General features: G+C 45.5%; 1 protein-coding gene across 2 annotated transcripts; it reads left to right on the top strand.

Annotated features, from left to right (window-relative positions):
- Window positions 1-21,547, top strand: NRIP2 (nuclear receptor interacting protein 2). Of its 2 annotated transcripts, XM_006123018.5 has the most exons (6): window positions 1-345; window positions 10,227-10,406; window positions 17,770-17,852; window positions 18,701-18,828; window positions 19,792-19,844; window positions 21,418-21,547. In XM_006123018.5, the coding sequence occupies exons 1-6, from the start codon at window positions 115-117 to the stop codon at window positions 21,508-21,510; spliced, it is 768 nt and encodes a 255-aa protein (XP_006123080.2). In that variant the 5' UTR covers window positions 1-114; the 3' UTR covers window positions 21,511-21,547. The 2 variants fall into 2 exon arrangements, with proteins under 2 accessions (XP_006123080.2, XP_089626692.1); XM_089770566.1 differs by lacking the exon at window positions 21,418-21,547 and having other exon boundaries at window positions 19,792-19,982.
- Window positions 21,548-24,682: the final 3,135 nt, after the last annotated feature.

Raw genomic sequence — 24,682 nt, 5'->3', positions numbered from 1 at the left:
GAAAGGGAGAGCAGAGATCCTGAGTGAGTCACAGGAGAGCAGACAAACACAGAGAGGGAGCCTAGAGAGCACTCTGCCATCCCAAAAAAGACCTACCTAGCTGGACTCTTCGCCATGAGCACAAGGGAGACCTATGTCCAGGAAGTGGGGCTAGGAGATGGGGAGGAAAAGCAGAGTGAAGACACTCAAGATCCGGAGAGAAAACAGGGAGATGTGGAGCTGCAGGATAAAGCCATCCTGCAACAGAAGAGGCACCTGAAACAGGCCACCCAGTTCGTGCACAAGGATTCTGCTGATCTGCTGCCCCTGGATGGCTTAAAGAGGCTGGGCACCTCCAAGGATCTGGTGAGTCAAACGGGACCCAGTTTGGAACTGGATATTCCACTCCTCTCCTCCTAGAGATACCAGGGAATCTAGAGATACTAGCCGGGGGGGGGGGGGGGGGAATCATAGGTCCAGGTACAACAAATAGCTCACCAGAGTCATTATAGGGCTAGGGTAGGAGAAGAAAAAGGAGCTATCCCTCCCTTCCTGCATCTTTCTCCCTATCCATCTTCATTAGGTCTAGTCCCCTTCACAGCCTGGAGGAAGTAGATGGCAGGGGATTCCCCCTAGCTCTCAGCTCCAAGCCCACACAGTTTGTGTAACTTGCATAGGGATTCTGTGAATGTTTCACATGTGTTTACACGTTGGGCTGATGTGAATCCATACATTGAGTCACATGATATAATGTGGAAACAGTCCCTCTTGTATTCCGCAGTAAACACACCCACCAGTCCCTGAAACTTTGGAGTCTTCTGTTGAAACGTTTTACTTTTCTGTGCAGTTTCCCAATTCTGGATTTGCTTTGACACATTTCCTTAGGGCGTGGGTGTGGGGCAAGAGCAGGGGGCGAGGGACTCTGCCCCTGCACTCTGAGGAGAAGCTGGAGAGACCAGGCAGGATTTTCCCTAAGGATGTATAATAAGCACAGGGAATGGTTTCTCCTGGGATTAATCAATTAAGTACATCTCTGCCCCTCCCATTGGTCACCATGAGTTTTCTCCGCTACTTCATAGTGTAACACACTATGTTGATCCAGGATCTGAGCTGAAATCCTGTTTCCCAGTCTGGCTTTGTTTCCTGCTCCTTTCCCCTGCAGGCTCCAGGTTGTTTTACCAAACTGATGAGGGCTCCTGCAAAAAGTTGGTTGAGTTGCCTGTAGTCAGTGACCTGACCCAAAGAAATCACTGGCTCTGAGGTGATCTGATTGCTGCTGAGGTGGGCAACTCCTAGGCCCAGGAAATACAGGGCACTATGTCAACTATCTCCACTGCAGGAGGATCTCCTGGCAGCTCCAGCCCACTGGGGAAGCAGGCTAGAGGGACCATCACTGACTCTTCTTGAAACCTAGAGATCTCTCTGTTTCAGAGAACTACACTGTAACGATCTTGGGGGTTCATTAAACAACAAGTCAGTGAATGAGAAAGGAATAAAATTTTAATAAAACAAATGGGAGTGTCTTTGGGAAACTGCTGCAATATCTGTGCAGGGTTCCCAGCCTCTCCCTCACCAGCTGCACATCTCCTAATCCCCAGACAACACAGCCCCTTATGTGGGAGTGTCTCCAAATCTCAATCTTACAGAATTATATCTCTACATGCACCTGTATCCGCTCCATGGTGCCCAGCCAGGTCTCTGGCCTCCAGCCATCCCTTCTCTGACAGGAACCATTGTCCTACTTCCTTCTGGCGGGGTGTGGTAAGGCTGCATAATTCCCTGCCTTTCCTGTGATACCCCCAGTAAACTGGTTTGCCTGTAAGCCAACCCCTGTGCTGAGCTATTTGCCTGAGAGTTATGAACAGTACAATGCCAGCCACTACAAAATACCATCCAGCTCTCTCTCAGCTGACTACATTTTAAGGACAAAAGCATCACAGAAAAAACGTAAAACCAAAAAGTTCCTATGTGATTATTAACAAACATACCAGGAATCACCCTCTTCCTTATGGGACCCAACACCCTTTCCAAACCCTCCTCAAGTGCTAGGGCCCTCCTTTGGACAAAGGGTCCTGTCCATTTACTGACGCAAAACAAAGGGACTGTGTTAGTTAAAGTATGGCACCCTTTCTTTGCCTGAGCCTCTAGAAAACCCACTTTAAACCAGTATATGCTGACCTCCCTATCTGGCTCCCTAGTGTGGTGCCATTTACTATTCCCTTAGGTAATCAGCCCACCCTACTGGTTTTAAAGCTTCAGAGGGGTAGCCGAGTTAGTCTGTAACAGGACTTCAGCTGGTCATCTGAAGAAGTGGGTTGTGCCCATGAAAGCTCATGATACCATCTACATGTTTTGTTAGTCTTTAAGGTGCTATGAGACTATTTGTTGTTTTTTAAGTTTTTTCTACTTGTTTTAGTTCCTAAAGGAGCTGTGGCAACTCCTTTCCATGCTGCAGGGCACAATCATTCAGAAAATATTCATATGTTTCATGCCGTGATCCCCAAAGACACTGCATGGGGTTGCACTAGCTGTCATTCTCACCTCATTGGGCCAGGTACATATATCAGCACTGACTCACTATGTGATTCAAGAGATCACCTAACAACCTAAGCTCAGGGAGCAGTATCTAGTTATCACCTACCCTCCCCATCCTACCTTTTACCTACCTTTTACATCTGCACTTGAAAGGGAATCCTCTGAACTGTCATTTATGTTAAAATTCGACACTTGCCAACAAGGACTTAACAAGACTTTGAACTTTCTCACCCATTACCAAGACAGTTTCCCCAATTATCACCTGTAATACCATTAACTCACAAACATCCCACTCTCCCTACCTTTAATATCAGCAATTCACAGACACTTACCTTCCTTTCTCCCCCTTCCCACCCCCCCGCATCCCCCTTCTGTTCTGCAATGTGATTTGTCCTTTTCATATTTGTTCATTTTTTTAATTGTATCCTTTGGTATATATGGTTGTGACTACTTTCTTCCACTATTTGATCTGAGGAAGTGGGTCTGGCCCACGAAAGCTCATCATCTAATAAACCATCTTGTTAGTCTTTAAAGTGCTACATTGTCCTGCATTTTGCTTCAACTACCCTCCCCACTTTCCCTTATAGTCCCTGTATCTCTACAACTTCCCAGTGCTGAGAAGGGGGAGGGACAGTTCACTCTTGGACCACTCAAGGCAGCTTCTTACCAGGTCAGCAGATGTAGAAACTACAGGAAAACGTGTTACACACCTTCCCCTGCACCATCCATAAGAGGCAGATGGAGTCTGTATTCTGCTGTGTAGGCCTTCTTTATTGCTTGCCAATTGCTCATGAACTGGCCCTGACTGGTCACTTAAGTCACATGTTAACGTATCTAATACACCATTAGCTGACTGAAATTTTTTAAACAGGGGAATAGCAAGTAAATTATGGCTAACTTTCAGATATGAATTTATGAGATTTGTGTTAAAATCACAAAACTTTTAGGATTCCTGAACATTCTCACAAACAGTGCTTGTATGAATATTTGAACAACAAACACTGTAACTCCAGCCTCCCAATAACTTCCAAGAAGAACTCACTCTGTTTATGTGAAAATATTTGTTGCTCTCTTCCTGTACTGGCCCAGTGTTCCCTGTAAGCTGAGTGCTTGGGTGGCCACGCAGATGAGATTCATATGCCTCCGAGCTGTGTTTCTACTAGTGATTCACATCTGCACATGCCTTGGTGCACATAACAAAATTTATTCTGCACGTGAATGGAAAAATTAGAGGGAATACTGTTAGGGCCCAATTCTCCACTCACTTTGGTTTTACAGTGGTGTGACTGCACTAACTTCAGTAAAGACACTCTTGATTTGTACTGGGGTGAGAGGAAAAGGAGGCCTTAGATCTCCAGGAATAATGAGAAACATACAGCAGCACCAGGTACTTCACAGAATCATAGAATACTAGGACTGGAAGGGACCTCGAGAGGTCATCGAGTCCAGTCTCCTGCCCTCATGGCAGGACCAAATACTGTCTAGACCATCCCTGATAGACATTTATCTAGCCTACTCTTAAATATCTCCAGAGATGGGGAGTCCACAACCTCCCTGGGCAATTTATTCCAGTGTTTGACCACCCTGACAGTTAGGAACTTTTTCCTCCCTTGCTAAGCCTCCCAACCTAAACCTCCCTTGCTGCAGTTTAAGCCCATTACTTCTTGTTCTATCCTCAGAGGCCAAGATGAACAAGTTTTCTCCCTCCTCCTTATGACACCCTTTTAGATATCTGAAAACTGCTATCATGTCCCCCCTCAATCTTCTCTTTTCTAAACTAAACAAACCCAATTCCTTCAGTCTTCCCTCATACGTCATGTTCTCTAGACCTTTAATCATTCTCGTTGCTCCACATCTTTCTTGAAATGCGGTGCCCAGAACTGGACACAATACTCCAATTGAGGCCTAACCAGCACAGAGTAGAGCGGAAGAATGACTTCTCGTGTCTTGCTCACAACACACCTGTTAATACATCCTAGAATCATGTTTGCTTTCTTTGCAACAGCATCACACTGCTGACTCATATTTAACTTGTGGTCCACTATAACCCCTAGATCCCTTTCTGCCGTACTCCTTCCCAGACTGTCGCTTCCCATTCTGTATGTGTGAAACTGATTGTTCCTTCCTAAGTGGAGCACTTTGCATTTGTCTTTATTAAACTTCATCCTATTTATCTCAGACCATTTCTCCAATTTGTCCAGGTCATTTTGAATTATGACCCTATCCTCCAGATTAGTCGCAACCCCTCCCAGCTTGGTATCATCTGCAAACTTAATAAGCCTACTTTCTATACCAATATCTAAATAGTTGATGAAGATATTGAACAGAGCCAGTCCCAAAACAGATCCCTGAAGAACCCCACTTGTTATGCCTTTCCAGCAGGATTGTGAACCATTAATAACTACTCTCTGAGTACAGTTATCCAGCCAGTTATGCACCCACCTTATAGTAGCCCCATCTAAATTGTATTTACCTAGTTTATTGATAAGAATAACATGCGAGACCTATCAAAAGCCTTACTAAAGTCTAGGTATACCACATCCACCGCTTCTCCCTTATCCACTAGACTTGTTATCCTATTAAAGAAAGCTACCAGATTGGTTTGACATTATTTGTTCTTTACAAATCCATGCTGGCTGTTCCCTATCATCTTGCCACTTTCCAAGTGTTTATAGATGATCTCCTTAATTACTTGCTCTATTATCTTCCCTGGCACAGAAGTTAAACTAACTGGTCTGTAGTTTCCTGGGTTGTTCTTATTTCCCTTTTTATAGATGGGCACTATATTTGCCCTTTTCCAGTCTTCTGGAATCTCTCCTGTCTCCCATGATTTTCCCTTCATGTGTCTGTGGCAAGATGTCTTTTTGGCTGCATATTATCACCCAGTGTGAATTCCTTAGGTGGTTGTGGAACCACATACAGGGAATTAATCATGATAATTGTTGCAGAGCGACAATAATATAATACCTAACTCTTATATAGTGTTTTTCATCCCAAATCACTTTACAAAGAAGGTCAATATCATTAACTCCACATCTTTGTGCCTCAGTGTCTCCATCTATAAAATGAAGTCACTTGCCTGAGGGCACACAGCCGGCCAGTGGCCAAGCTGGGAATGGAATCAGGAGACCTGGGTTCTCAATCTGGTGGTCTAGTCACCTGGTCACATTGCCTTACTCATGGTAGGGCCATGAGAGACAATTCAGCATTCTATGCATTCCAGCTGTAGGCCAGAATCACCATTCAGTCATTTCTTAGCCACATCCCTCTCTCTGTCTTGTTCCTGACCTCCTTTCTCACTCTCTCCTGGATCAGACCCCACATGCTCCTCTGCACCCCCAATACTCTACCCTGAGCTCCCTTCTGCACCCAATCTCCATTCCAGACCCCATACTCCCTCCATAGAAAAGTGTGGTCCTTGACCACTTGCCAAAAGCTTGGAGTGGCCCCCCAGTAAAAATTATTGCCCACCCCAACCTATGCAAAGACTCATCCCAAAGCTATTTACCCCTTCACATAACATATAAACCAGGGGTCACCCAATGAAATAAATAAGCAGCAGGTTAAAACAAACAAAAGGATATATTTCTTCACACAATGCATTGTCAACCTGTGGAACTCATTGCCAAGGATTGTCATGAAGGCCAAAAGTATAACTAGATTCATAAAAAGAACGAGGTAAGTTCACGCAGGACAGGTCCACTAATGGCTATTAGCCAGGATGGCCAGGGAAGCAACCCCATGCTTTGAGTGCCCCAAAACCTCTGGCTGCCAGAAGCTGGAGCTAGATAACAGGGGATGAATTCCTCAATAACTGCCCTATTCTTGTGTCTATATGCAAAGCATATGGCACCACCTACTATTGGGAGGACAGGATGGGCTATTGGTCTGACCCAAAACTCACACGGTTACGTATATTTCAGTATTACTGATCCCACTTAAATATCAAGACTGGCTTAAAAATCCTGATATGTTTTTAAAATATAAAGGTTGGGCTGTTTATCTTTGCCTTCTGGTTTCTGAGCCCTTAGGGTGCAGATACATCATATTTTTCAGCTTATCTCTGCAAACATGAGGGCTAGAAACAGATTTTAAAACAGAGAAAAGAAAGCTGAGAGTCTCCAGTGATCACATGACTCGGCGGAAAACAAGACAAGTGATAAAATTGTGAGAATCAGCCATATGTAATTGTTGTGTATGATCTAGCAATCAATCCTCAGTTCAGGTGTGTTCCTTAAGCGGGGCAGTGCTGCTCACGGCTGCCAATAGGAAGGACCTGGGGCCTGGTGATTTAAAAGAGCCCCCTGGCTCCCAGCCACCACTACCATGGCAACAGCCAGAGCCTCAGGCCCTTTAACTCATCACCAGAATTCTGAGCAGCACAGGCTGGACAGCACTGAAGGGCTGGCTGGGGAAGGCCCAGCAGCTTCTGGGATCCCGGCAAGTCTGTCAGCAGCCCTGGTGTTGCCATCCCCACCCTTGGGATTCCGGGACCCCACCAAGGTGGGACTGAGTTCCAGAGGTGCAAGGAGAAATAGGGAAGGTTCACTGAATTAGGTTCAGCCTCTACTGGCTAAGGAGCAGCATTGCTGGATTCCACAAGGAGCTCTGTCCAACCATCCCAGAGTCAGGAAGCTTCCCATGAAGGACCATTTTTCTCCCGACACCACACCTCCCAGCTTACCAGTTTATCTTCTCCCTCATGCTGCATTTCTTGCCCTGTCTTCTCTTCATTCCTATTTCTCCTCAGTAATGCAGGATGACAGACTGTGAGACAGTCTGGATGACAGACTGTGAGAGTACAAGGAGAAGAGAGGATGGGAATATGGAGCCCCTGTCCTTCTCCCATGGCCCCAATCTTAGCTGGCAGCCTGATTGGCACTGGGTTATAGTTTGACTCTAAAGCCTCATTATACTGAGCTTGGAGTACTTAGAGAATAAAATGACATAGCAGTCCTCCCTTTTAATGTGTAGACTGGGATGCAGGGAATAGAGGGTGGGTAGGTAAAAGGGTGTAATTATTTCTTTGAACTTAGATGGTGTCTTTCATCCCAAAGCACTTTACAAAGCTATTACCCTTCACATTTTATGGGTAGGTAAATTGAGGATCAGCAAGGTTGAATGTCTTATCCCACAACATTCATTGCACTATTAGCAGAGCTGAGAATAGAAAACAGGTCTCCTGCTCTAATCATTTGGGAAGCTGATAAATCAGAGCTACAGTGGGCTCCATTTGAGGTTTAATCTAAGCTTATATAGCCTTATGGTTAAGATCAAATTGACAACTATTGAGATGCAGGGATATGTTCTCTGTAAGGATATTACAGTGTATCTTGTACTTGTGGGCTGTGTAAAAAAGTAGCCTTTTTTCAAAAAAACTTCACCTGCGTCTAGACTACAGCCGCGTTCTTTCAAAATTAAATCGAAAGAACGTGGCTTTTCTTTCAACGGCAGTATTCCCCATTTCACGAGGAAGAATGCCTTTTTTTCAAAAGTGCTCTTTCGAAAAAAGGCGTTCTTGAATGCAAACAGGGCTTTTTCGAAAGAGAGCATCCAGACTGCCTGGGTGCTCTCTTTAGAAAAAGTGGCTCACTTTTTTGAAAGAAGAGATTGCAGTGTAGATGCTCTTTTTCGAAAGAAGCTTTTTTGAAAGTATCTTTCGAAAAAGCCTCTTTCGAAAGAGGCTTGCAGTCTAGATGTAGCCGTAGGGAGAAGGACTTGGTAGGCCTTCTTTCTCTCAGAAATTCACACTACATTGTGGTAAAAAAGCTACCAAGCCCAAACTCCTACCATAAGAGAGCTGGATATTTCAGGGGCAGGTGGAAGCAGCTGGCCATTACAGTAAGGGTACCATTTATGGGGGGCTAAAAGTTTGAACCGCTGGATTTCATACATGAGGTCTGCTGCAAGCCCATGCCCTAACTTTAGAGGCAGTTCTTAAATGCAACACAGTTTGAGCTGCTTGCAGCTTTGCCTTTAGGACAGTTTGTTATAAAAAGAGGGAGGCAGGTGATTAAGAATAACAAAAGACTGATCATTCAAGTAATTGAAGGACTGTTAGATCATCATGAAAACATTGCCACGTACTCCACTTAAAAGATAGGGAAAAAAAGAATAGGAATGAGTGTTGTGCTGCTGGGCTCTGTACTGCTGCTAAACTTTTAAATGTTCTTGAAAAAAGGGGTGAATGGGGACTAATTCAAAGCTGACTGCATAAAGTTACAAAGGGATCTCACAAAACAGGGTGGTTGGGCAACACATGGGCAGATGGAATTCAGTGCTGATAAATGCAAAGCAATGCACATGGAAAAATATAATCCTAACTATAGATACAAAAAATGATGTGGTTGAAAATAGTTGTTACCACTCAAGAAAGAGATCTTGGAATCCTTGTGGATAATTCTCTGAAAACATCTATTCAATATTCAGTGGCAGTCTAAAAACTAAAAAGCTAAAAAAATATTGGAAATAATTGGGAAAGGAATAGATAATAAGACAAAATACCACACTGCCTCTATATAAAGTCATTGTATGCCCACATCTTGAATACTGCATGCAGATCTGGTCACCCCGTCTAAAAAAAGGTATTTTGAATTTGGAAAAGGTGCAGAAAGGGCACTAGAAATGATTGGGGTAAGGAACAGCTTCCATATGAGGAGAGATTAACAAGACTGGGACTTTTCAGCTTGGAAAAGAAATGGCTAACAGGTGGGGGGATATGTTAGAGGTCTAGAAAATCCTGAATGGTATAGAAAAATAGAATAAGGAAATGTTATTCATTTCATCACTAAGATAACACAAGAAGCTAACCCAATTAAATTTAAAGGCAGCAAATTTAAAACAAACAAAATAGGTGACAGGGGATGGATCATGATGATTGCTTCTTCTGTTTATTCCTTTTGAAGCCCCTGGCATTGGTCACTGTTGGAAAACAGAATACTGGACTACAAGGACCTTTGATCTGACCGAGTATGGCCATTCTGATGTTCTTACATAGAGCTGAAATGTATCTGTCCCCTGATGTAACCCACTAGGCCCCACTCCTCTATCAGAGCTTAGATAGAGCCCAGGAGTCCTGACTGAGTCTCTCTCCCTCCACAGAATTAATAACAAAGTAAGAATATACATTAAAATGTTAAGAGTCATTGGTGTCTCTGAAGTGACTTGCCACAAGATGTCAGAATAAGTTAGTGTTAGAGCTGAGTGGGTCTAATATTTATTTAATTGTCTTTCTTTTATGTAGGAATTAGATACAGTGCTCCTGTCAGCTAACTGCTAAGCTGTCCACCAAAAAAAGTAGAGTTTTCCAATGCCATAGTAGCCCTTGTATAAAGAGGATGTGGGATGGGAGGGGGGATGAAGGGGAGATGGGGTTGGTTTCCCCCTCATTTGGTGCTTGGCTTGTGCTGAGCATGCTGAGTAACAATGCTGAAGCCTCTGTCCTCAGTCTATCCTCCCATGTTCTCACTCTTCCTCCATCACGGCATAGACAGGTCGGTCACCTCCCTTCAAAATCTGAAATGGCGCCCCTAAGAAGGACCCTTAAGACACTCATGCCATGTGTGGCCTCTGAGAGTAAGTTGCTCATCCAGGCCTAAAGAGCTTTTGCAGACTGCTTTCCTAGGCCCATACAGCTGCTGGTGGTAGAAGTAATTTTCTGGATCATGGTCCAATACCTTGCTGACAATGTTCTTTTTTTGTGGTGGAGACAGCAGCCACACAGTGTGGTACAACGGCGCCTCTTGGAGGGGAATCTGAACAAGCTGCGGGGTGAGAGCAGGGAGTATACCACATGGGTTCAATCCCCACTGGTGAAGGACAAGGATAACGGGGCAGAAAAGAAACAGAATGACAGACGAAAAGAGATTGTGTCCCTGCTCATACACTGCAAGGTAAGAACCCTGGCATTTATACAGAGCTGCTTTATGTATTTAGTGATAGAAAATAACCAGAGTCCCATCTGTTTCACTCCTGGGGAGCCAATGCCAGAGTGTTAGCTACAGGCTGTGCTAGTGCTTTTGTCCAGTCTTATTTCAAATGACCCAAGCAGAGGAACTGCTACTTTTCTGTTCTCTCTCCTGTTCTGCAATTCCTCATTCCATTTTCTATGTCTATCAGTCTGTCTCATTGACAGACTGGATCAGACGCAGTCAAGTGGACTATACAAGATCTTTCTTTCTTTCTTTCTTTCTTTCTTTCTTTCTTTCTTTCTTTCTTCAGAACAGCTACATATGTCCCTCTCTTGTTCCGTGCATGAATCTGAATACAATTTATTTCTCCCACAGAGCTGTGGGCTCACCTACTGCTATATTTTCACTAATGTATGTGGTCAATTAGTAAGGATTCAGAAGATTTCTTTGTTCGGTTGAATCCACAAACATTAAGTAGCTCCACTGAGCCCCAGTGAGGTAGTCTTACTTTAACTTCTGTAGTGCCTTTTTTCTTAAGTTGTTCCATGTACAAGAAAACTAGCCTGACACCTCCTAGTATCCTCTTGCAATCTCTGAAGTAAATCCAAATCCCACGTGTGTCGAACCACCATTGCCAAAGGTATAGATCCATTTTTGGTTAATTTTAGGTGACTAAAAATCTCCTTTAAAACTATATTTCAATTTCAGTGGCTAGTTTTAAATCCATTAGTATCCTTATATTCAAAGATTAGACTTCCAGTAAAATGTGCATGTCTTTGCACTTCCAGTTAGAACACATAGGTGCCACAGTTGCATACAAATGTACGCACAAGGGGACACTCACACTCTTTTGGAAAGTTTAGGCCCATGTATCTCAGACTCACACAATTACTTATTAATCTGTTTTGTTTCCAGGCTATTACTGTTGAAGTTACTCAGCTTTGTCTACATTGGGTTTTAGCCACTGGAGTAGCTTATACATCTGACATAACAGCAAAAGGACATACTGCGACTTGCACTGGTGTGAAGTCATGGCTTGAGCTGCTGGAGTATATCAAAGTAGCCAAAGGGCTTGCTCAAACCAATTCGGAGAATAAAGGGGTTTGATTATTTTAACATGATAGGGTCTTTGTATTTCCATAAATGGAGAATGACATTTTTTGGTATATCTAGACTACATGGCTCCGTTGATGGAGCTGTGTAAACTAGTTTACCTGGCATAGGCAAATAAGCAGGGATTTAAATAATCCCCGCTTCATTAAAATAAATATGGCCGCCGTGCTGTGCCAACAATCAGCTGATCCGGCACAGCGCGGCAGTCTAGACGCGGATCTGTCGGCTGGGGAAGCCTTTGCCAACCGATCCTGTAAACCTCGTTTCACTCTGATGCAAGTTAAATAACACCCTTTCTTGCAATCTGGATTATTAAAACAGCACCAAAGTTCAAACAGTGCTTTGGTATATACTGAGTCTGTCCTTACTCCACAGTTTCTTCAACCACTTGTTCAGTTCCACAGTGCTTTTTTGAAAACCCTATCCCCTGGACATGGGCACTTCTTCTTGGCTGGTATCTTTCTGCCTTGTGTCTGCCTTAAAGCCCAACACCTGGAGAGGCAGGTGATAAGTTCTAATGAGTCTGAGCCCTCTAAGGGCCAGCCCATCCAGTGACAGGCAGTCAGGATTTCCGAGAGAATTTGTAACCACTTCACAAGAATTACTCTGAAACATTGACGACTGTTATAGTCAGGCTTATTTTGTTCTGCTGAGTGATAGTCAAGTATTATTCATTGAACCTGAGTTCCCACCTTAAGAACTCAGTTTCCTTTGGTCCTGAAACTTTTCTAATTCACTTCATGGATAAAAACACATGCATGGAAACTGCTTGAGTAGGAGTCACCAAAAAGCTGCAAGTGCTGTTAGGTCTGGGACGAATGCTTATTACTAGCTGTGATATTGTTTTTAAAAGAGACTGAGCACATCTTCACAAAAGTCTGTTCTCTGTGCCAGAATCCGTCTGTGTGAAACTTATTCTTCAGCTAAGAGCTGCTCTTTATAGGTTAGACCCAAGCAAGCAAGCAGAATATTATGTGGTGGTGACATGTGTGTCCCCATAATGTCACTTGGCTGCAGTATTTGGAAATAAAGCTGACTGCAGATAGTCAATGGTAATTAGTTCGTGAGGATCCTCAATCTATCATTATTTTCACACGAACAACTATACAGTCAAATTGCATTTCGGGCCTTGGTTAGTTCCAGAGATCTCCATGTCCAAAACACATTCTGCTGCAGAGTCATTGTGGCTTCTGTTTACTTGATTTATACGAGTTCTGCATACAGTTCTAGAGCAAAGTGCCCTTATTTCATCCCATTGTTTGCCAGCTGCAGATTTTGCAAGGCATATTGGAAAGTCAGTCATGTGACTGACATCTGCACACTAGAAGTAAGATGTTATTTTTGTACTGTGGCTTGTGCATTGTTCATTTGGAAACAAACGCTGAAGGAGCCCACAGTGTGAGGCTGTTTTTCCTCCATGCTGAGCATGTGCTGCAGCCACAGGACAGAGCTCCGTGGAAGCAGCTAGCTGGCTTTGAAACTGATGTGATTTCTGCAAAAATATGGCTATTGGTAAATGACTGATTCTTAAAAAAGTCCTTCCCCCTCCTTTCTTTTCTGGAAATTTGACTAATAAACACTGAATAAATAATAATGGCATCTGATGGCCCCAGATTTAAAGTTTGGTAGGTAGTAATTCTGAATGGCTATGAAGAAGAGTAACACAATGAACAAGTCTTCTGACTCCAACAGGGCTTGAAACCCAGATCTGCTCACAGGCATCATCTGGCCTTTCAACCCTGTTATCGCTCCTTTAAGGTAAACATGATCCTCTGACTGATAATGAGTTCATGATATAGTTAGGAAACAATCTAGCCCTTGGAAATGTCACTGATTTCATGGATATTAGCTTCCTGGAGGTTGATTTTATTAATAAAACAATTAATCATAACATTACATAAAGTGCAGCTCAAGCCTCCTTCCATGGCTTGGCTGCTCCTAGGATTCCTCTTTCAGAATATCGTAGCATAGTTTAGTTTAGCTCAGCTCAGCCTACCCCCTAAGATCCTCTGCTCCTAGAAAGCCACTCCCACCTCCCTTTTATCCAGATGGAGCAATGGGCTATCTGCCTCAGTTAGTCAGCAGAATCCATTTAACTGTTTCCCAGCAGGATTAACACCTATTAATGGGATGAAATGTTTCAGTCAAATGCTACAAGCCTGTTGCAATCTTCCATTATTGTCCACGATTGTAGTATACAGGACACATCATAAAGAGAAGCTAGATAATTTCATGGAGGTTAGGTCCATAAAAGGCTATTAGCCAGGGGATAAAATGGTGTCCTTGGCCTCTGTTTTTCAGAGGCTGGAGAGAGATGGCAGGAGACAAATTGCTTGATCATTGTCTTCGGTCCACCCTCTCTGGGGCACCTGGTGTTGGCCACTGTCGGTAGACAGGATACTGGGCTAGAAGGACCTTTGGTCTGACCCAGTACGGCCGTTCTTATGTTCTTATGATAACACTGTGCACCCTACTAACCAGCCAAGAAGCAGGGTTCAGCCCTTGAGAGCACACATGCTTTATCCCAGCGCTATTCAACACACGGCCCGTGGTGCGGTTTGGGTTTACACAGGGTTCAACACATGGTCCCATCAGTAGGATCCTTTGAACATGGCCTCCACTAGGAACATGCTCCAAAATGGCCAGCCGTCTCCTGGGGGGGAGGGGAGGTGAGCACTGAAAGACACAAGTGAATGTTGGTGTTTCTAGCCCCCAGGGTGGAAGTGTTGGAAGCACTGGAGCACTGTGGGAAGTGCTGGCTGCTTAGCCTTGAGATGCTGACTGGCTTACACTGGCCACATTTGGTTCCGGCATCATGGCTTAAGGCTTAATCTTTGTATTCATGTCTGTCAGTGTGAAAGAAGCTATTTGCATATATTTGCATATATATTCACATGTATATGCAACCACACTTAAGTTGCGGCCCTCGGCATGTGCTGTGAGTATCATTGTGGCTCCTGGGGCTTCCAAAGTTGAGTAGCCCTGCTTTATCCCATTTCCTTCCCTAACATACTGCCCCCTCCATCTCGGAGGGGTCAGTGTTTCACCTACACCCCATTCAGTGAGCATTCTGTGGCTGAGACAGCTTTTCAGGGTTCCGAAGGCAGAAAGAGAGACATTTGGTACACTTGGGTCAGAAATTGGCTTTTTGAGTACAGCCCAGTCTGTGAGCATTCACAGCAGGGACAGATGGTTGGCCCTTCTCATTTCAGTGTTGTTCTCTTTTCAGCTGCCGGGAGTTTAGGGTAGTAATTTTTCCGGTAGGCTGCTGTGCAGCGTGGGGGCAGGAGGCGGGGGGGCAGTGGAATGAGAACACTGGAAAGTGGTGTCCTCTCACAAGGTACAAGCTACAGCTCATTCTGATGCTTAACCTTAGTGGTTTGGGATGATGAAGACTGATATGAGGTAACTGGCAGCAGTAGCTTCTAGGAAAGTAGCTGTGTCAGCCCGAAGGAAGGCTTTTCGCTTCATTCCGCAAAGCTCTAACATCCTGTTCCATGTACTCATGTTCATTGTGCACAAAGAGGCCAGAGCTGAGAGTGAATGGAGTATAAATGCGTGGGTTTATACACTGAATAGGCAGCAGCTTGGCTGGGTCTCTCAGTCCTTTCATGCATGAAATTCACCACAAGGAGAGAACTGGATGCTCTGCAGCATGAGATAGGGGCCAAAGCTGCTCATTTGCAAGGCTGCTGAGAGGGATACTTCTGTGCTAGCATGTACTGGAAGCACTGGTTGCTGGAATCAGTGCTTTGGGCAGCTTCTGGAGCTGGTTTCTCTGCCTTGTTTTACATTCTTTGCATGCTGTTGCTACTGGGCTTGGGATATTAGAGCTTCATGTTGTCCATTCTGTACTTTCCTGACCCATTGCCCTGCAGGACACCAGTGATTTCCTGATTAGCAGCCAAATGACTCCTTAGCACAAGGAGCGTAAACGGTAAGCATCATACTCGGACTCAGGAATCCATGAGCTCTTTCTTGGCACTGACTCCCTCTATGACCTGGGTACAGTCACTTGTCTGCCTCACCCGGGTTTTGTGAGGAATAGTTAATATTTTCAAAGTGCTGAGTGTCATGAATAATTTGCTAAGGTTTATAAATCATTCTGAAGGTGGAAAGTGCTATGTAAGGACTGTGTGGCTACGTCTACACTTTAAAGTAGGAATAAGATCCTCCGGAAAAGGGCTTTTTTTCCGGAGGATCGGGGCCAGTGTAGACGCTCTTTTCCGGCTTTTCTAAAAGCCGGAAAAAAACGGCGGACATTTTTATTTAAATGCCGCGGGGGATATTTAAATCCCCCGCGGATTTCCCTATTACGATCTCAAAAATTAACATGCCCCTTCCGGAAAAGGGGCCAATGTAGACGAGCCCAGAGTGTTTGTTATTTATTGTTACTGGGGATTCTAGTGGAGAATGTGACAGATTTAAGCACTCGTAATTGTGATACTCCCTGGACTGATTTACTTCAAATGTACCTGGACGTCTAGCTGTTCCAGTTTCAGTAGTTCTGAATCCATCAAAAATGCTCCAAGTCTTGGAGGTTCTGACGACTCTTTCTGTTATTACCTTATTTAGATGCTTGTATCTTTCCCTCACTATTTTTTTTCTCTCTCTCTGACAACTCACCAGCCATTTATTTTCAAAATGAAATCTCATATTGGAATTAGCCCTCTGGGAAGATTAGTTTAGAGTGAAAAGAGTTGGTTTAGAAATCAGGATATTATGAACTTTCTCTTTCATTAACCCTTTTCTTTCCATCATGCTCCCGTGGCACAGATTGTAATGAGAAGCAGAGCTCTGCCTGTGTTGTATTTAGGATTAGATCTGGCAGTTTATCCAGCACCCTGTATTGGAGGTAGTACAGAGCTGTCCCCACCCTCCAGGGAGTTCTGGGAGGGATTGCTGTTGCCTATAGCTGTCTCACTGCTCTATCTCGCATAGCATATGTCTACACTGCAGAGCTATTTTGGGATACTTCTGGTATCCCCAAATAATTATTCTGCGTCTTTTAAGCAAGCCTGTTATTTTGAAAGATAATGGGCTCGCTATTCTGACGTCCCTGTAAACCTTGTTCCACGAGGATTAAGAGACGTTTCAGAATAGCAGTTTAGTTTGAAATTTGGAGCTGGATAGATCGCGCCAAATTACAAAATAAGCTATTTTGAAATTGACTTGAAATAAGCTGCACAATTTGCAGTTTAAGGGTGTAGTGTAGATGGACCCATAGTGAAATGAAGAAAATTAACATTCAGGCAAAATATATGGGAAATTTTCATGACAGCAAGATGTGATGGTCAATAGAAGAATCTTCCTAAGGGAAAGGGAAGAATTTCATCACTTGGATAATTTAAAATGAATCCTGAACATGTCCCTGGAGAATAGGCCCTTGAAACAGTCCTGCACTGGCAGGGGACACGATGGATTGACTGGATGGAGCTAATATGTCTTTCTCCTTTCCTGTGTTCTGTGATTCTGTCTCATCTTTCTCTGATCATGTTACCTATTGATTCCAGGGCCAATCCACACAGCTCCTGGTAGCCTAGGGTTATAAATCCTCTCCCAAGTACTGAGGACTGTTTCTGCCTCAGCTTTAGAAAGCAATGCCACCAACAGCTGTGAGAGAAGCGAGCAGGAGGCAAATGGTGACTGCTTCCTTGTGCTCCCTGGACCCTAGCTGAGTGCAGAGGGGAGAGGCAGTAAAGCAGGAAAGGAGTCTGCCCCCTTCTAATTTCCTGAATGCTGCAGTGGTTCCAGGGAAGAGCAGTCAATCTCTTCCCTTGAGCCTGTCTGGGTACTCACAGAAACTGGAGCTGGAGGGAGGAGAATCCACTCCAAGAGTAGCAAACAAGAGTACAGTTTGTGGCAGGAGAATGCAAAACTATACGGATGGGTGGTTGGGGGCTCACTCAGTAGGAGGAAGGGAGAATGAAACAGCGAGATGGAAGCAGACCCATCATCCTTCCCTAAAGATGCCAGAAGAGGAGGAGGTGGCAGGTTACCAGGCCTCCCATAATAAGACAGAGACAGGAAAATGCTAGTGAGGTCAGGTTCTCAGAAACTTGCTAGGGCCTCTATGGAATCCCAGTCACCCCCCAACTTGTGGATGCTATCTGAACCCCAAACCTTCTGATGATCTTTTGTTTCTAGATTTTAGGGATTTTTCACATTATTTCCAGGGGGGTTGGATCAGTTTAAGTCCATATTAATTAACCTGCCTTTATATTTCTTCTAGTGCCAAGGTCAAGTATTAAGAGCTTCTGTTAACACTGGCTGCCAGCAAAACCTCATCTCCATGAGCTGTCTGAAACGCCTGGGGTAAGAGCCTTTTTGCAGAAGAGACGGAGGTGGGACAGAAAACACAGCATTTAAACTGGGCTCAGTCTGAATCTGAAATTACCACTTTTGGTCATACCCCAACTCCAGTTCATATAGGGAACCCCTGTATTCACACCTGGTGCTTACGATGTGGGGAGCCCAAAACTGGAAATGCAGGGGGTCAGAGGAAAGGACCGAGGGGCACTGGCAGGGTTGTGAGGGGAGCCCTGGGCTGGAATAGCAGGGGGCTGCAGGGTAGGACTGAGAGGCACTGGCAGAGCTGTGTGGGAAATCCAGGACTCCACTCCCTCCCCACGAGTGCCTCGCTGCCACTAGCAATGCCAGATCAACTCCTCTCCCGGTCCTCTTCCCAGCACTACTGTCAATCAGCCAGTTCTGCAGTATGCAGAAGGTGCTTGGAGGGAGGGAGAGAAGTGGGCACAGGGTGTGCTCAGGGTAGGGAAGATGCCAGGAAGATGTGGGCTGGGCTTGTAGTGGAAGGGGTGTTGAGCATGCCCCCCAGTAGAGAGGAAGTCAGCACTCATGGCTGCAGGGCAGGATTGAGGAGCATTGGCAGAGGGGTAACAGTTTGGCTGTAGATAACTACATATCCCAAGATGACCAGATGATTCTTTGCACCTGCTCAGGGAAACCTGCCCCCAAAGTGCCTCAGGGCTACCCCTGGAAAATCTGTCTCTCTCTGACATGCCTGTTACATGAGTGAGCTCCCCTCTTCAGCAGGCCAGTCCCACGGAGACAGTGAAGTGCCCATAACTACTTGGAGCTCCCAGTGTTCTTCCCCCTCTCCATGCCATGTTTCAGGCAGTAACATCCCTTGTGTCCCACAGGCTGCAGGAAGTGTCCGATGCTGACCATGGGGATCTCTTCCTTCCTGTCCCAAGTGTGGTTGGCCAGGTGGAGTGTGTGGAGGTGCAGCTTGGCCAGGAGACAGTAGTGTGCTCAGCGCTGATTGTAGGTAAGCACAACAGAGCTTCCTTTCCCCTTCCCAGATCGCTTCTTCCTTCCCTGCTGAGCACACCTATATCGCTCCTCTAGGAGCAGGGATGGGGGGAAGGTCCCATGGCCCACAGGGCTGGGCCCAGGCACAGTACCATGTACTAAAGACAATAGATGGGGAAAGGCTCCAGAACTTCTTGCTGTGTCCCCCTCCCAGAGATCCCTTCCTGCAAGGATGGCTATGTGTGTCAGTGTTCCCTGCCGCAGAAATGTATTGTAGAAAAGTCTGGAAACTAGAAGCAGAATCTTGTTGGGAGGGGCTGATGGGAATGAAGGCATTGGAGGGAGTAGCAGGGAGATTGCATTTTTTGCAGGAATGTGGATCTCTGCATACAACAATAACGAATTCTTCTTTCCACCCCTTCCCCCCATCATATTTATCTTCTCAGCCATCACTGATTTCTCCCAGTGCCTTTGTCCCCTCCTCCTCCGCCCCACTTATTAACTCCCAGCCCCCTTTCTGTCATGTTCCTCTGTTGTCTTTAGCCCTCCTTACTGTACCTCTGCCACACCCTTTCCTCCTTCGATTCTGGTTTCTATCGCTCTCCGCACCCCAGCTCACTTTATTGTTTTTCCCTCCCCCTCTTTGCTTCTGCTCATCCCTAGTTCTGTGTCCTTCCAGTATGGGAAAGTGGGACTTCTCCTCCAGCCTTTCTGATGGCTGCTTGTGTATAGGAGTCTGGGCAGGCAGAGTAGCACTTAATCCCTGCAGGCTGCAGCTGTGGGATGGCTGGAGTTCAGGAGTCTGGGAAGATAGGGGTTGCCACACTCTACTATGCCTCACATGCTGACCCCATATGTGCCATCATTTTGATAACTTTTAGCAAGTTCCAGCTACAGTCATAAGACAGGTGCTGTGTAAAAGCAACAGTCAGAAAACCCTTATGCCTGAGCCTGACTCACTTCCTCTCTGGTTCCCCAGAGGATGAAATGCTGGAGTTCTGTTTCGGCCTCCAGACTCTGCTGTCTCTCAAGGTAAGGAATGGGTTCCCTCTCATCACATCTATGCATGGAGCAGTTGTGATGTCTCCACAAGACCCCAGCTGGGGCTGCAGGAAGCATGCAATGCTGCTGGCCAAACCTATCAGGATGTCAGCCACCCTGCTTCCTTGATCTCCGGTTGCAGCACGCTCTTCGCTGCTATGGATCTCCAGTCATTAAAAAACCTTAGCGGATAAGGCAGTGGCTAGGGCCCTGTGCAAACCCATGGGAGAGAGACAGAGTATCTCCCAGTCCTGGTGTCTCTGTCCTGGGAGCGGGGCAAATGCTCTGCTCAGGGACACGAGGCGAGGAGATTTCATCTCTCAAAAGTAGCCCCATCCTCACAGTATCTTTGATGTACCTTGAAGAATCCCCACCAGTCTCCATCATGCAGGAGGATGGGCCTGTCTGTGCATGGAGTGCATGGACTTTGAATTGTTCAGTGGAGGGAGACTCAGCTGGGAAATCTCTCTTAGAGGTTTTGCCTCCCTGCAGTGTAGGGACAGAGAGCATCTATGCCTGCCATTCCCAAACACAGCCTGTGACTGAGATCCTAGCACAGCTCGAAGAGAAAGCCCCGTCTTGATTCGGTTGTGATTACTCAGAACATCAGACAATGCTTCCTAGGAGAAGAAATGCTTTTTGCAGCTGTGAAACTCCCCTATCCTGCAGACGGAACAGAGAGAACTACAGGAGGAGAGGGATGAATGCAAGTGTAAAGAAAACCTCAACTGTAACTGTGCTAAGAAAGCCAGTGAAGGCCTTGTAGATGTGTAAATAAGAGGCAGCAAGGATAGAGACAAAAGGTGAATGGGGTGAGAAGATGGGGCTGGGAAAATGCAGGAATGGGAGCGTGGACAGATGAGTGGGAAAGGGGAGGATGGAAGTAGGGAGCAATGAGGGAAGGGAAAACAATGGGGCTGGGCACTGTCACTCAATGGGAGGGATGGCGTCAGGCTGAAGACTGATTGACTCCATGATCTGGAAGGTGGGGAAGAGACAGAACCAGATGTGCAGTGTGGGATCAGTGTATCCCAGGGCCATATGCAGGGGTGAGAGAGAAACACAATGGGGAAGCAGAGGGAATGAAGGCAGGGAGCTAAGAGCGGAAGGTGATTTGGAATCTACCCAGCCTGGAACGTGTTGGGGGGTGGGATGTCTTTGATCCCCCTAACAAGGGCCAAGTATGCAATGCGTGAATAAGGAGGCTGTGCTGAAGGTGCGAGAGAGCCACCTGAGCAGGCCTTGCTGGGGAGCTGGAGGACGTGAGGGGAGGGAAGGAGCAACGAAGGTCTATTCAGAAGAAGAGGTCCAGTTGTGTTAGGGGGATGGAAGGAAAAGAAGGCCGAGAGTGGAGAGCATCCTAAGGAAGAATGCTTCCTTAATGAATGCTTTGAATCTGATGGAAGGGTGCATGCGAAAATCTGGCTTGGGGGGGGGAGGGACTGATTATTGGATGGGCTCCAGCTTCTTGTGGTAATAGACACCACACAGTCTATATACCCTGCTGATGCCTTGTGACTCTGATATGCACTATGAGTAACCAGCTATCGTCTGCACCCACTAGTGCTGCATCGACTTGGAGGAAGGAGTCCTGCGGCTGAAAGCCCTGAATGAAGAGCTGCCTTTCCTAAATGCCTCTGATGAGCATGGGCAGTGATGGGCTGGCTCCCCATGTCCACAGGGAAGAGACTCTGTGTCCTACCAGAGAAACCTGCAGCTGGGGCTGACACACCTGAATCTTGCTGAGTCCTGGTGCTGATACTGGGGATGGAGGAGATAAAGGGGAGCCAGGTGCTGTTCCACAGTTGTTGATAGAAGCTGACCTCTTGTATGGAGAGCTCTTCCTCCTTGCAATGGACACTCCTGCTTGTCCCCACGTGCTGCGTGGATAGTTGTTCTTTGTCCCTGTTCTCTCTGGTTCCTGCTTTTGCCCTTTTAGTGACTTCTTTTTACACTGCCATGGATTGATAACATAGAAAGTGTCACTGCAAGCAGTCTCCAGAGGTTCTGCCTGCTTTCTTCTAAAGCCTCTGAAGATTAAAGTTTTCCTTCCCTTTTGGATGCAGGTCTACCTAGACAAGAATGAACTCTCTTCCCTTGAGGCCTGGGTAAGGCCCTGTGGCCAATGGCCCCCTATCCTCTGGAGAACTGGATTTCATTGCCCTGCACTGGCCCAGAGCAGACTAGAAGGATTTTACTGGAAGTGGCTACATTGCAGTCTCTGTATTTTGAGAGTTTTCATTCAAAGCAGGCAAACTTCTAGGAAAGGCTGAGCTGAAACACCCTGCAAGCAACGGAGGCACCAGGGCCTGGCCAGGCCAGCCTTTGCTACCAGACTGTATTGTATGAGCTCCAGTGCTAGTCTCTCTCCCTGATAACCATAGGAACTGTGCTGACACCCCCGCTGGCCAGGAGCGCTAGTCACCAGATTAATACACGCATCAGTGCTGCTTCTTCACTGGGAGGGATTCAACTGGGATATCACACAGCCTATATCTGCCATCAGCTATCCTCTTCTAGCCTGGACTCTGGCTATTCAACAAAGAGACACCATCTACTTCAATCACTGCACTTTCACACCCCATTGGAAAGGAAAGAACCTGACTCCTTCCCAGTATCAGATCAGATTACAAACTCACCTGGAATGGACAGAAACTGGGAAAGGGGGAGGGAGGTCATCCTTTCTCCTTCATACAGGTGGGCCTGATTTCATTACCCTAAAAGCATCGCATCAATATCTCAAGGGACAGACACACTATAACCATTGTGGGCAGCTGTCTCCATTCTCAAAAGTATGCATTGGATAATTTTTGTTTCTAATCTTTGACTAAAATTTTCTATTCTACAATACGTGCCCAGTTACATCTTTTCTCCTCAATGACTAATGAGAATAACTGATGCCAGCCTCCTTCATAATGTCCCTTTATTCACTTGTAAATGGTTCTAATGTCTGCTCTTTGGCATCTTTTTCCTGGATCCATCTGGGTTTGTTTTTCTTTCTTTCTTTCTTTCTTTCTTTCTTTCTTTCTTTCTTTCTTTCTTTCTTTCTTTCTTTCTTTCTTTCTTCCTTCCTTCCTTCCTTCCTTCCTTCCTTCCTTCCCTCCCTCCCTCCCTCCCTCCCTCCCTCCCTCCCTCCCTCCCTCAACTGGGATCAGGACTCTGAGGCATAACTAGTGCTAAGAAGAGTGGAATAATTACCCTGCTTATTTTATATATAATACTCCTGTCAATGCAACTCAGTATGGCATGTGCCTCTCTTAATGGATGTGTCGCACTGTTGACTCTTACTCAGTTCATCACCCATTGTATCTGGCAGCTCCTTTTCTGTGGTGTAGATGCCTAGTTCAATGTTTTACAATTGTGCATCCGATGATTTCTTCCTATGTGACACACTTTACATGCCTTTCCTGAATAATAACAATGATTTAAAGGTCTTTGTCTCATATGTGTCATGATTGTCCTGTATTATGATCCTATCCTTTGAATATCTGCAGTTCCTCTTAGATCTGTATCATTTGTGCATTTGAATTTTTACTGAGCACATTGGCTGGTATCGGAACCTCTTTCAAATTTGACATTGACTCTTGAATGAACACAATTTGTTAAATGCGTTGTTTATTTTTATATCCCACCCTGCGGCAACTCATCGAGTCCACAACTCTCTAGTTTCATTCAAAGGATAGTTTGTGGAAATGTATCAAATAACCTGTTGAAATCAATAGCTGTTATGTCCACTCCATTTCCTTTATCCATTAAGTTTGTTATTTCATCAAACAAACAAAACCTAAGAGTTCTCTCTAGCTCAGACTGGAATCAATAGGTCTTTATACTGATTTTAATGGGAGGATTGGTTCCTGTGGTAAACTGGTATGATTTTTCTTTGAGAAATATACTTTGCTTACTGTTTCTTATTTTTGTGTAGGTGCTCACTACTTGGCTTCTCTGTTATCTGCTTGTACAATATACCAGGCATTGCAGTTAAATTTACTCACCTGTAAGTCATAGACTCATAGAAGATTAGGGTTGGAAGAGATCTCAGGACAGGGATGGGCAATAATATGTGATGGGGGGGGCCACTCAAAGTAAGTGGTAAGCCTCACTCTTTCATGATGGCCCAGGCAGCTCCCATTGGTCACTTTTTGGCCACTGAGAGCTGCAAGATTGTGCTGGGGGATGGGGTGGCACACAGAGAGCACATGGCCCCTGCAACCGAACACTGAGTGGTGTGAGGGGGCATGGCAGGCTGGAAGCCGTCTTGAGGTTCCCTTTGGGCTGTCGGACGGTAGTGGGCTGGATCCAACCTGGGGGACGTATTTTGCCTGCACCTGCCTCAGGTGGTCATCTAGTCCAACCCCCTGCTCAAAGCAGGACCAACCCCAACTAAATCATCCCAGCCAGGGTTCTGTCAAGCCAGGACTTAAAAAGCTCTAGGGATGAAGATTTCAACACCTCATTAGGTAACCCCATTCCAGTGCTTCATCACCCTCCTAAGGAAATTGTTTTCCTGGTATCCAAACTAGACCTCCCCCATTGCAACATGAGACCATTGCTCCTTGTTCTGTCATCTGCCATCACTGAGAACAGCCTAATCCTGGGATCCTCCTCTTTTTATTCTCCTTCAAAAAATCCTTTGCTTTTTCTCTTTCCTTCCAGAGGCTTTATCTTTCATCAGTTCTCAATTTAATCTCCAAAGGTTCTGATGCTTCTGCTTACTCTGATTGCACAGTGGTGTGAATTTCACCAGCCTCCGTGGCTGTGGATAAATTTAGGTTATCTGGCTATTCTGTACTCTCTTCCTCTCCATAATGAATCATTTCAGGTTCCTCCTT

The sequence above is a fragment of the Pelodiscus sinensis genome, chromosome 1 (assembly GCF_052426305.1).
Source record: "Pelodiscus sinensis isolate ZL-2025 chromosome 1, ASM5242630v1, whole genome shotgun sequence".
NCBI classification, from domain to species: Eukaryota; Metazoa; Chordata; order Testudines; family Trionychidae; genus Pelodiscus; species Pelodiscus sinensis.
Note: the sequence above shows the minus strand (reverse complement) of the source record. Positions and strands in the feature narration are given on the sequence as shown.